Source organism: Hemibagrus wyckioides, linkage group LG07 (genome assembly GCF_019097595.1).
Source record: "Hemibagrus wyckioides isolate EC202008001 linkage group LG07, SWU_Hwy_1.0, whole genome shotgun sequence".
NCBI classification, from domain to species: domain Eukaryota; kingdom Metazoa; phylum Chordata; class Actinopteri; order Siluriformes; family Bagridae; genus Hemibagrus; species Hemibagrus wyckioides.
Window position 1 is genome coordinate 21,006,247 of NC_080716.1, and position 12,879 is coordinate 21,019,125.

General features: G+C 41.4%; 1 protein-coding gene across 1 annotated transcript; it reads right to left on the bottom strand.

The window, feature by feature from the left end:
* Positions 1-1,441: 1,441 nt before the first annotated feature.
* On the bottom strand, positions 1,442-3,045 carry tifa (TRAF interacting protein with forkhead associated domain). The gene is made up of 2 exons (XM_058393893.1): positions 2,886-3,045; positions 1,442-2,709 (listed from the first exon to the last, which is right to left on the bottom strand). The coding sequence occupies exon 2, from the start codon at positions 2,668-2,670 to the stop codon at positions 2,095-2,097; it is 576 nt and encodes a 191-aa protein (XP_058249876.1). The 5' UTR covers positions 2,671-2,709; positions 2,886-3,045; the 3' UTR covers positions 1,442-2,094.
* Positions 3,046-12,879: the final 9,834 nt, after the last annotated feature.

A 12,879-nucleotide genomic window follows, 5' to 3' on the forward strand; every position in this document is an offset into this window, starting at 1 on the left:
GAAAACTAGGGTGGTAAGCTCATTGGATAAGCCAATAAACTTCTGCTCAGAGAGTTAGGAGTTCAAGATACTTTGGATAATGCCAAATACTGTAGAGAAAGCCCAGCGAGAGCACCATGCTGTTTTTGTATCCAGGTTGCAATGGGTATGTAATGTAATCTTCTAGACACACCACACTGTAACCATTTATATACACAGAACCTGTTTATTTTTAAGAATCATAAAATATTTCCGTTGGCTTTAATAGTAATGCTTACGATATTGTGCATAGTTTCTCACCAAATTCATTTCTGTTTGCAAAACATTGGATAGTTTTAGTTTCAGTTTATTATGACGCTGGTGTTGAGCCTGTTATTACAAGAAATACTGTAAATTCCCTCCGTGAATCAGCTTCACCATGAGCCAACTTTTTCACCTTCTGGTGTTTATACCCTAACAAACCCTCACCCTGACTTTATGAAGGAAGGTCAAGAGAGAGACCGGATGTCTAGAAAATGTTATGGTCACATTTACTACTGCTACATTTACAGGAAAAGGGTGTATGCTAGGAATCGCAATGTCACAATGGAAAGACACTCACTGTTTAATCATAGCACAAAGGGTTCAACACGGGCTTGCTGTGAATCTTTTTCCACCTTAACTGATAAGATATGATGGCATGTAATTTTATGGTCACAGTTCAGTGCCAGTAAACCTGCCAGACAAGTCTTTTTATTTTCATATGTGTATTGCAAAAACTTTGGTTGATCCTGAGGTCAGGTCTGAGTAGAGTTTTGCATGTTCTCCCTGTGGGTCCTCTGTGGGTACTCAGGTGTATTCCCACCTCCCAAAAATATTTTTAGTAGATGAATTTGCTTGTGTGTGTGTGAATGTGCGTACAGTGCCATCCAGGGCGTATTCCCTACCCAGTGTTCCGGGAATAGGCTCCGGATCCACCATACTCCGACCAGGATAAATCAGTTACTGAAGATGAAGCTGATGTAGCATTACCTAGAGTTTGAGTTTCTTTCAAATGTACTGAAAACAAAATACCGAACCCTTTTGCCTTTTAATTGGTTTAGCAGCTAATTCTTGATTTTTAATGGTCTCATTCCTGTTGCAGGTTACTGAGATACAGCCCCAGGACAGCATCTGCTTGTTATGTTGCTTTCCTCAATGCTACATGCTAGGTAATGGTAGGAATCTTGATGGCCCAGATCTGACCTAATGTGTACTTCAAATACAATTCAACTGTATTATCATTCAGTGTAATCTCTACTGGAAGATGCTGAATAGATGAGCCATATGAGAAGACGTTGTTTACCCTTCCTTTCACAGTAGTTCTTAAAGCATGTTGACTGGCAATTACCTAAAACATGAAGAGGTAGGGGGGTAAGAGGTATTCTTGAAGGTTTTCATTTTTTGAATACTTTTGTTGTAGACCAAACCCGAAACTCCAGCAAAATGTACAAAATTGCTTTTATTTGTTTAAAATAGTATTATACTTCAAGGTAAAAACAAGGTGTTAACAACAACAATATTATTATTATTAATAATAATAATAATAATAATAATAATATGAATAATAATACAAAAAAAGCCTTCTTTAGTTATTTCACATTTTTTCAAAGAATGACATGCTATCCTATTACTAGCATGACCTACGTAACACTACATATAAATGCATGGCAGTTAATCAGTATAGCATACATTAAATGATTTTAGATAAATAATAATGTACTGTTAAGTGTTTATGACAATTATATATACAGTAAATATAGAGAGAAGCTAAACATCTGGCTCAGCGGCATTTAGCATAAACATAATAAACTGGTTTAACGAGTCAGAAATGCTACTCAAAGTATTGTTCAATTATTTAACTATTTTCAAAAGGTTTTTAAATAACAGAAAGAATAGGAAAGGAAAAGCATATCAAGAACGACTGAACCGAAGCAAAAGTCTGTAGCTGAATACGTGCCTGTCTTCACATATAATGAAGTGAGGAGATATCATGTGATCAACCAGCAGCCTCGTCCCCATCCTTTCACTTAAAATAACCACAGAATGTCTCTTAGTGAACTCATTTCTGGTTCCCTAAAAATGTTCTCTCAGCTATTAAATATACAGGTTCTCATCACTTTCCAATGGCTCTTGACTCATGGGTTCTATATTCTGATAGTTTCTCACACCGCTATCTATTACTGCAATCCTACAGGGCACATCGATACCCATTTCTCTTGAAGGGGAAACATTCAGCTTTTCAAACAAAACTTCAAAACTGTCCTGGGCTTCACCTGGCTCACACCAAATCAGCAACTCATATTTGCCAAATCTGAGAAGGGCCTTTTCCTCCAGGTCAGCCCGCTCCAAGTAAGCCAGTTCGTGCCCATTTACCAGTATCTTGCCTTTCTGGCTCATGTTCTGCACAGTAAAGCGTAGTTCTAAGCTACCAGGCTTGTGATATGCCTGGAAGGAGAGCTGTTTTCGGGAGACACGGGTGTCATTCAGCACAAATGAGCACGTCTGTCCATCACGGCCAATCCTTATCGGATCTTCGGCGTTGATCTTGTAAGCTTGGTTCACACGCAGAAGGCTGTAGAGAGGTTGTGTGGACTGGTCAGGATGATACATTTGAACATGGAGACAGGTGAGGCTTTCCTCTGTCACCATGGTTTGAGACACAGACTGCATTGTTCTGGGGAGCTCTTCAAAGACTCTTTAGAAAGTTATCTACAGGACAGAAATCAATGTAAAACACAAGTAAGTATGTTTCACAAGCTGAATAACATCATAGTAAGTTGCATTTACAAAAAAAAAAGAGTAGTTGTGAATAGTTTATAACTACATACATAAGCATAATAGAAAAACACTGCTACTTTTGCTGTTATTGTTTTGGATTAGCCTACCTCTTTCACGCCAAAGCCCGAGCATAAACACTTCCTTCGTTCGTCTGAAACACTTATCTACTTTGCAACACACTGCTCATCTTCCAACTAACGGAGCTTTGTGCATTGCAGTGAAACACACACGGCGCGTGAACACAAGGCGATTGCGTCATCTCCTATAGAAAACAGATCCACGTGACACGGAAAGTCCAGAATTGCGCAACAGCATGCTTTTTCTTTCTTTCTTTTAAATAATGAACTAGACTACTAAATGATGCAATTTATCCTATTTATGTGACACTCAGTAATGCAATCGCGAATGTTAAAAGTGTTTTTCAAAAAACACTTATATATAAGACCTATATACAAAATGAATGATGGTCACGTGCCCGGTGTTTGTCCTGCCTTAGGGCGCATTTGTAGCTCTTTGAAAAAAAAATAATAATACAGAAATATTTCCTATTTTGTCCTATTTTATTACTGTGACCTTATCATATTTTGATCAGTTAATACCATATATATACACCTTATAGAGTCTATATAGTGGACTAAAAATATAAAGTGAAGTGCGCATGCGCGTGAGTTTGTTAGGCCTTCCATATGGATAAAAACAAGTTTGTTCACTTTAACCTGAATTCTTTCTTTTAACTCACATAAACACCGGACCAGCCACAACAAAGTCTTTCCGAACATGTTTCCATTTCAGTGCTCGTTTTATTAACATGCCCTTGTGGATTTTCCGTCGCCATTAACCCTAGGTGAAATCCCCGACACCATCTTGAAGGCATTTATATTCCTCTAACTATGCTGTTCCCATCTTTCTGTCTCAGGGTTTCTTAACTTTTGCAGCCTTTAAAATGGGAAAAAAAAACCTACGGTCATCGTCTACTTCTTTAGATATTAGGGATTTTTTTTTTTAGGATTTAGGGATAGGGACATTTATATTAAAATTAAAATATCTTATTATTAGGAATACAGTGGATTGTGTAACTGCTATCCCCATTTTGACCCTGAGCTCTGTGTGGAGTTTTTCCTGTTGCCCTCATACCTCTGTGTTTTGTCTAGGTTTACTTCAACCTCCTGAAAACATGCTAGTGGGTGAATCAGCTCAATTGCCTCTGTATAAATATGTGTGTGTGTGTGTGTCTGTGGTGCATTGACATGGTCTAGCGTCCCATACAGGATGTATTTCTGTCTCATGGCAACTGTTTCCAGATATTCTCTAGACCTGCCACAAATAAAGTGACTACTGAAGTGGAATGAATTGTCAGTAGATTTAAACTGACATTATGTATAGGCCTGCTTGTTAGGCTTGGATTACTCGCTCACATATGTTAATAACTATAAGAATTGTATAAAAATTGCAACAGAAGACACTAGGGATGATTTACTAAGATTTTATTCTAATGAAATGACTAAATGAATATTAGTTTCATTTTCCCTCTCCATGCTTTGTTCTATAGAATCTAATGCACTTTGGGATTACTTACAATTAACATATGTCTGTAATCTGGCCTGCCTTGAAGCATTTTCTAACAGCTACCCTTATAATATTGAAGCATTGCCTTTATAAGACAACTGGCTTTTGAGACATCATGGCAGCTGGCTTTTTCTTCTGACACACCTAACGTTTCATAATTCCCAAATAGGCAATTTGTAGGCAATTGCTATTTTTACCCCTATATAGGGCTCTCATTGAAATACTTGGAAATTCAAAATTTCAACCCTGGAGTGTTATTGGGGGTTATTACAAGGCCTTTAATCTTTTGTGACTTTTTTATGTTGCAAATCAAGGTCAATGAAGATACCATATATGGTTCCTCGCCAGTCTATGGTCATTTATTTCCCCCCAAATGTGTACACATTTAAAAGTAGTATACGCATATATAAAATATAAATAAATACATAAAACATATATAAACTTCATAGAATATTTATTCTACATATAACATTTTTCTTAGGCAACTACTTCTTTGATTTGTTTACCAAAAAGTGGATATATACAAAAAATATATAAGACATTTTTTCTTATTTGGGAAAATTTCTTATTTTTCATGTGTCACAAATCCTGTCTAGTCAGTTAATCAACAGGTTCATGGTACTTGATAAAGTAGTTGCAATTAGCATTCAAGCACAGGTGGAACTTACAGACCCTGCAGACTAAGTTTGACCTCAATATGTTTCCCTTCCTGCTGCAGTACTTGCAGGTTTGGCAGTTGGCGTAGACAGGGGCATGGAAAGGTGCTGGGGGTGCATGGAAATGATGAGCTCCTTTGGGGGCGAGACATGACTGGCCTCTGTCTGCTGCAACTCCCGAACACCTGGATCCGGAAGTTGTTTAATGACAGGCCATCCACACCAAGAGCCTTGCCATCTGTACATGATCCAGGCATTTGTGAGGCTGACATCTATTGTATAAGTAAACCGCATGTACCACCTCTTGGATTTCATGGGGGTGCGGTAGAGGTGGACTAGCATGTCACTCTTGTCAATGCCCCCAGTGTTGGCATTGTAGCTCTCGATGACAGCAGGGCAGCTTACCCGTTCCTTCCTCTTGGTGTCACTGCAGTACAGGTAGACTGAGGATGTGGCCTCCACCCCATGTCTTTTGACAGCAGATTGACGACCCTGTTGTCCTTCCACCTGAGGGCCAGTATCCCATCATCAGTGGTGACGTAGTCATGCATACAATGAGGGACAGACTTTTTTTCCCTATCCTTGATGGACTTCAATGGAGGGTTGCCTATTCTGTTGTCCCTGGCTGTCCTGGTGTACCTGCAGTTCTAGTCTTTGAGGTACTGCACTGTCTCCAGGCTGGTGAAGAAGTTCTCCACAAAGATGGCTGTGGTGCTGGAGGAGGACATGGTGCTGGCCAGGCCGGAGACTGATCTGGCTGGCGAGACCCATGGCTTGTTGTTCAGACATGGGGACACTGTGGGCCTCCAGCATAGTTTTACCCTGGTATAGCACCAGGTCATGAATAAAAAAATCCTCAGAAGCCCTGGCAAACAACTTAAATCCCCATTTGTCTGATTTGTTCTTGAAGTATTGCCTCAGGTTGCCAGCTGCCTTTCCTTTGTAGGCAAACATAACCTCATCCACAGGGTCTGTGGCTCACTTCTGAAGGCAGTAACCAGGAGGCTGAACAGTGGCTGGACTCTGAAGAATCTGTAGATATTGCCAGGGATCTGGGTGTCATCCTTAAAGTGGACAAGGCTTCTCATCAGCCTGAACCTCTTAGATGACAGGAGAGACCCTGGTCTCCATTGCCCAGTAGTCATCAATGGAGGGCAGCTCAGAAATCCCCATATAGTGAAAGACATAGCCACAAAGTTCCTCTTCTCATCTTTAGTCATCGTGAAGGTGGTGTTGATATTCTTCTGGGTTGCATAGAAGTTGGTTTGGTATGTTATATGCTTGGTGACATGGGCTGAAGTACCTGCTGAAGTAATTATATGGAGTCTCAATGAAGTAATATATATGTATATGTATATATATGTATATGTATGTATATATGTATGTATATATATATATATATATATATATATATATATATATATATATATATATATATATATATATATATATATATATATATATATACACTATATTGCCAAAAGTATTCGCTCACCCATCCAAATAAACAGAATCAGGTGTTCCAATCACTTCCATGGCCACAGGTATATAAAATCAAGCACCTAGGCATGCAGACTATTTTTACAAACATTTGTGAAGGAATGGGTCGCTCTCAGGAGCTCAGTGAATTCCAGCGTGGAACTGTGATAGGATGCCACCTGTGCAACAAATCCAGTCTTGAATTTTCCTCGCTCCTAAATATTCCACAGTCAACTGTCAGCTGTATTATAAGAACGTGGAAGTGTTTGGGAACGACAGCAACTCAGCCACGAAGTGGTAGGCCACGTAAACTGACGGAGCGGGGTCAGCGGATGCTGAGGCGCATAGTGCGAAGAGGTCGCCAACTTACTGCAGAGTCAATCGCTACAGACCTCCAAACTTCATGTGGCCTTCAGATTAGCTCAAGAACAGCGCGCAGAGAGCTTCATGGAATGGGTTTCCATGGCCGAGCAGCTGCATCCAAGCCATACATCACAAAGTGCAATGCAAAGCGTCGGATGCAGTGGTGTAAAGCACGCCGCCACTGGACTCTAGAGCAGTGGAGACGCGTTCTCTGGAGTGACGAATCGCGCTTCTCCATCTGGCAATCTGATGGACGAGTCTGGGTTTGGCGGTTGCCAGGAGAACGGTACTTGTCTGACTGCATTGTGCCAAGTGTAAAGTTTGGTGGAGGGGGGATTATGGTGTGGGGTTGTTTTTCAGGAGCTGGGCTTGGCCCCTTAGTTCCAGTGAAAGGAACTCTGAATGCTTCAGCATACCAAGACATTTTGGACAATTCCATGCTCCCAACTTTGTGGGAACAGTTTGGAGCTGGCCCCTTCCTCTTCCAACATGACTGTGCACCAGTGCACAAAGCAAGGTCCATAAAGACATGGATGACAGAGTCTGGTGTGGATGAACTTGACTGGCCTGCACAGAGTCCTGACCTCAACCCGATAGAACACCTTTGGGATGAATTAGAGCGGAGACTGAGAGCCAGGCCTTCTCGTCCAACATCAGTGTGTGACCTCACAAATGCGCTTCTGGAAGAATGGTCAAAAATTCCCATAAACACACTCCTAAACCTTGTGGACAGCCTTCCCAGAAGAGTTGAGGCTGTTATAGCTGCAAAGGATGGACCGACGTCATATTGAACCCTATGGATTAGGAATGGGATGTCACTTAAGTTCATATGCGAGTCAAGGCAGGTGAGCAAATACTTTTGGCAATATAGTGTATATATACATATACATATATATATATATATATATATATATATATATATATATATATATATATATATATACATACATATATATATATATATATACATATATACATATATACATATATATATATATATATATATATATATATATATATAGCAGCAGTAGGTGACAGTATGAAGTTTGCAAAAGTAGCAGTAGCAGCTGTTGAATTAGTGCAAATACAAAATGTAAACATTTATAGTGTGAGTGGACTTACATATGTATGTGTTGAATCTCACACAGTTGACACAGTCAGTTCACACAGATGAGTGTGTGTGTGTGTGTGTAAGAGTTCATACAGTTTCACTTCTGGATGTTGAGGAGCCTGATGGCTTGAGGGAACAACCTGTTGCACAGTCTTGTTGTGAGGGCTCGAATGCTTCTGTACCTCTTTCCAGATGGCAGGAGGGTCAGAGTGTGTGTGAGTGGAGTGTGGGGTCATCCACAATGCTGTTGGCTTTGCGGAAGCAGTGTGTGGTGTAATTAAGTTACCAAATATGATTTGTCGGCTGATTATTTTTGTCAGCGTTTACAACCTGTTAATTATTATATTTAAAATGTTCTCCAGGAAGTTAATATATTTCTGTTTTCCTGGAAATGATTGTTATGTTTTTATGGATTGATTTAGATGGAAGACTTTCCATAAAACAAGGGGTGGTGACTTAAGCTTACACAATTTTGATCAATATGGAATAGGTTACAGCATTTCCTTATCATTGACTTGTAGTTTATACAAGTGGAAATTAACCGGAAATCACCCCACCCCAACTTCCTCTCTCACAGTTCACACTTCTTAATCAGTCGTTCTCACACCATCAGCTTATCTCTCTCCAGCTGCAGGTTTACTTCAACCTCCTGAAAACATGCTAGTGGGTGAATCAGCTCAATTGTCTCTGTATAAATATGTGTGTGTGTGTGTGTCTATGGTGCATTGACATGGTCTAGCGTCCCATACAGGGTGTATTTCTGTCTCATGGCAACTGTTTCCAGATATTCTCTAGACCTGCCACAAATAAAGTGACTACTGAAGTGGAATGAATTGTCAGTAGATTTAAACTGACATTATGTATAGGCCTGCTTGTTAGGCTTGGATTACTCGCTCACATATGTTAATAACTATAAGAATTGTATAAAAATTGCAACAGAAGACACTAGGGATGATTTACTAAGATTTTATTCTAATGAAATGACTAAATGAATATTAGTTTCATTTTCCCTCTCCATGCTTTGTTCTATAGAATCTAATGCACTTTGGGATTACTTACAATTAACATATGTCTGTAATCTGGCCTGCCTTGAAGCATTTTCTAACAGCTACCCTTATAATATTGAAGCATTGCCTTTATAAGACAACTGGCTTTTGAGACATCATGGCAGCTGGCTTTTTCTTCTGACACACCTAACGTTTCATAATTCCCAAATAGGCAATTTGTAGGCAGTTGCTATTTTTACCCCTATATAGGGCTCTCACTGAAATACTTGGAAATTCAAAATTTCAACCCTGGAGTGTTATTGGGGGTTATTACAAGGCCTTTAATCTTTTGTGACTTTTTTATGTTGCAAATCAAGGTCAATGAAGATACCATATATGGTTCCTCGCCAGTCTATGGTCATTTATTTCCCCCCAAATGTGTACACATTTAAAAGTAGTATAAGCATATATAAAATATAAATAAATACATAAAACATACACTATATTGCCAAAAGTATTCGCTCACCTGCCTTGACTCGCATATGAACTTAAGTGACATCCCATTCCTAATCCATAGGGTTCAATATGACATCGGTCCACCCTTTGCAGCTATAACAGCTTCAACTCTTCTGGGAAGGCTGTCCACAAGGTTTAGGAGTGTGTTTCTGGGAATTTTTGACCATTCTTCCAGAAGCGCATTTGTGAGGTCACACACTGATGTTGGACGAGAAGGTCTGGCTCTCAGTCTCCGCTCTAATTCATCCCAAAGGTGTTCTATCGGGTTGAGGTCAGGACTCTGTGCAGGCCAGTCAAGTTCATCCACACCAGACTCTGTCATCCATGTCTTTATGGACCTTGCTTTGTGCACTGGTGCACAGTCATGTTGGAAGAGGAAGGGGCCAGCTCCAAACTGTTCCCACAAAGTTGGGAGCATGGAATTGTCCAAAATGTCTTGGTATGCTGAAGCATTCAGAGTTCCTTTCACTGGAACTAAGGGGCCAAGCCCAGCTCCTGAAAAACAACCCCACACCATAATCCCCCTTCCACCAAACATTACACTTGGCACAATGCAGTCAGACAAGTACCGTTCTCCTGGCAACCGCCAAACCCAGACTCGTCCATCAGATTGCCAGATGGAGAAGCGCGATTCGTCACTCTAGAGAACGCGTCTCCACTGCTCTAGAGTCCAGTGGCGGCGTGCTTTACACCACTGCATCCGACGCTTTGCATTGCACTTGGTGATGTATCTGAAGGCCACATGAAGTTTGGAGGTCTGTAGCGATTGACTCTGCAGAAAAGTTGGTGACCTCATCGCACTATGCGCCTCAGCATCCGCTGACCCCGCTCCGTCAGTTTACGTGGCCTACCACTTCGTGGCTGAGTTGCTGTCGTTCCCAAACACTTCCACGTTCTTATAATACAGCTGACAGCTGACTGTGGAATATTTAGGAGTGAGGAAATTTCACGACTGGATTTGTTGCACAGGTGGCATCCTATCACAGTTCCACGCTGGAATTCACTGAGCCCCTGAGAGCGACCCATTCTTTCACAAATGTTTGTAAAAACAGTCTGCATGCCTAGGTGCTTGATTTTATACACCTGTGGCCATGGAAGTGATTGGAACACCTGATTCTGATTATTTGGATGGGTGAGCGAATACTTTTGGCAATATAGTGTATATAAGCTTCATAGAATATTTATTCTACATATAACATTTTTTCTTAGGCAACTACTTCTTTGATTTGTTTACCAAAAAGTGGATATATACAAAAAATATATAAGACATTTTTACTTATTTGGGAAAATTTCTTATTTTTCATGTGTCACAAATCCTGTCTAGTCAGTTAATCAACAGGTTCATGGTACTTGATAAAGTAGTTGCAATTAGCATTCAAGCACAGGTGGAACTTACAGACCCTGCAGACTAAGTTTGACCTCAGTATGTTTCCCTTCCTGCTGCAGTACTTGCAGGTTTGGCAGTTGGCGTAGACAGGGGCATGGAAAGGTGCTGGGGGTGCATGGAAATGATGAGCTCCTTTGGGGGCGAGACATGACTGGCCTCTGTCTGCTGCAACTCCCGAACACCTGGATCCGGAAGTTGTTTAATGACAGGCCATCCACACCAAGAGCCTTGCCATCTGTACATGATCCAGGCATTTGTGAGGCTGACATCTATTGTATAAGTAAACCGCATGTACCACCTCTTGGATTTCATGGGGGTGCGGTAGAGGTGGACTAGCATGTCACTCTTGTCAATACCCCCAGTGTTGGCATTGTAGCTCTCGATGACAGCAGGGCAGCTTACCCGTTCCTTCCTCTTGGTGTCACTGCAGTACAGGTAGACTGAGGATGTGGCCTCCACCCCATGTCTTTTGACAGCAGATTGACGACCCTGTTGTCCTTCCACCTGAGGGCCAGTATCCCATCATCAGTGGTGACGTAGTCATGCATACAATGAGGGACAGACTTTTTTTCCCTATCCTTGATGGACTTCAATGGAGGGTTGCCTATTCTGTTGTCCCTGGCTGTCCTGGTGTACCTGCAGTTCTAGTCTTTGAGGTACTGCACTGTCTCCAGGCTGGTGAAGAAGTTCTCCACAAAGATGGCTGTGGTGCTGGAGGAGGACATGGTGCTGGCCAGGCCGGAGACTGATCTGACTGGCGAGACCCATGGCTTGTTGTTCAGACATGGGGACACTGTGGGCCTCCAGCATAGTTTTACCCTGGTATAGCACCAGGTCATGAATAAAAAAATCCTCAGAAGCCCTGGCAAACAACTTAAATCCCCATTTGTCTGATTTGTTCTTGAAGTATTGCCTCAGGTTGCCAGCTGCCTTTCCTTTGTAGGCAAACATAACCTCATCCACAGGGTCTGTGGCTCACTTCTGAAGGCAGTAACCAGGAGGCTGAACAGTGGCTGGACTCTGAAGAATCTGTCGATATTGCCAGGGATCTGGGTGTCATCCTTAAAGTGGACAAGGCTTCTCATCAGCCTGAACCTCTTAGATGACAGGAGAGACTCTGGTCTCCATTGCCCAGTAGTCATCAATGGAGGGCAGCTCAGAAATCCCCATATAGTGAAAGACATAGCCACAAAGTTCCTCTTCTCATCTTTAGTCATCGTGAAGGTGGTGTTGATATTCTTCTGGGTTGCATAGAAGTTGGTTTGGTATGTTATATGCTTGGTGACATGGGCTGAAGTACCTGCTGAAGTAATTATATGGAGTCTCAATGAAGTAATATATATGTATATGTATGTATATATGTGTATGTATGTATGTATATATATATATATATATATATATATATATATATATATATATATATACACTATATTGCCAAAAGTATTCGCTCACCCATCCAAATAATCAGAATCAGGTGTTCCAATCACTTCCATGACCACAGGTGTATAAAATCAAGCACCTAGGCATGCAGACTGTTTTTACAAACATTTGTGAAAGAATGGGTCGCTCTCAGGAGCTCAGTGAATTCCAGCGTGGAACTGTGATAGGATGCCACCTGTGCAACAAATCCAGTCGTGACATTTCCTCGCTCCTAAATATTCCACAGTCAACTGTCAGCTGTATTATAAGAACGTGGAAGTGTTTGGGAACGACAGCAACTCAGCCACGAAGTGGTAGGCCACGTAAACTGACGGCGCGGGGTCAGCGGATGCTGAGGCGCATAGTGTGAAGAGGTCACCAACTTTCTGCAGAGTCAATCGCTACAGACCCCCAAACTTCATGTGGCCTTCAGATTAGCTCAAGAACAGCGCGCAGAGAGCTTCATGGAATGGGTTTCCATGGCCGAGCAGCTGCATCCAAGCCATACATCACAAAGTGCAATGCAAAGCGTCGGATGCAGTGGTGTAAAGCACGCCGCCACTGGACTCTAGAGCAGTGGAGACGCGTTCTCTGGAGTGACAAATCGCGCTTCTCCAT

Coding starts and splice junctions, on each gene's coding strand:
- tifa (XM_058393893.1), bottom strand. CDS start 2,670: ATGCAGTCTGTGTCTCAAACCATGGTGACAGAGGAAAGCCTCACCTGT.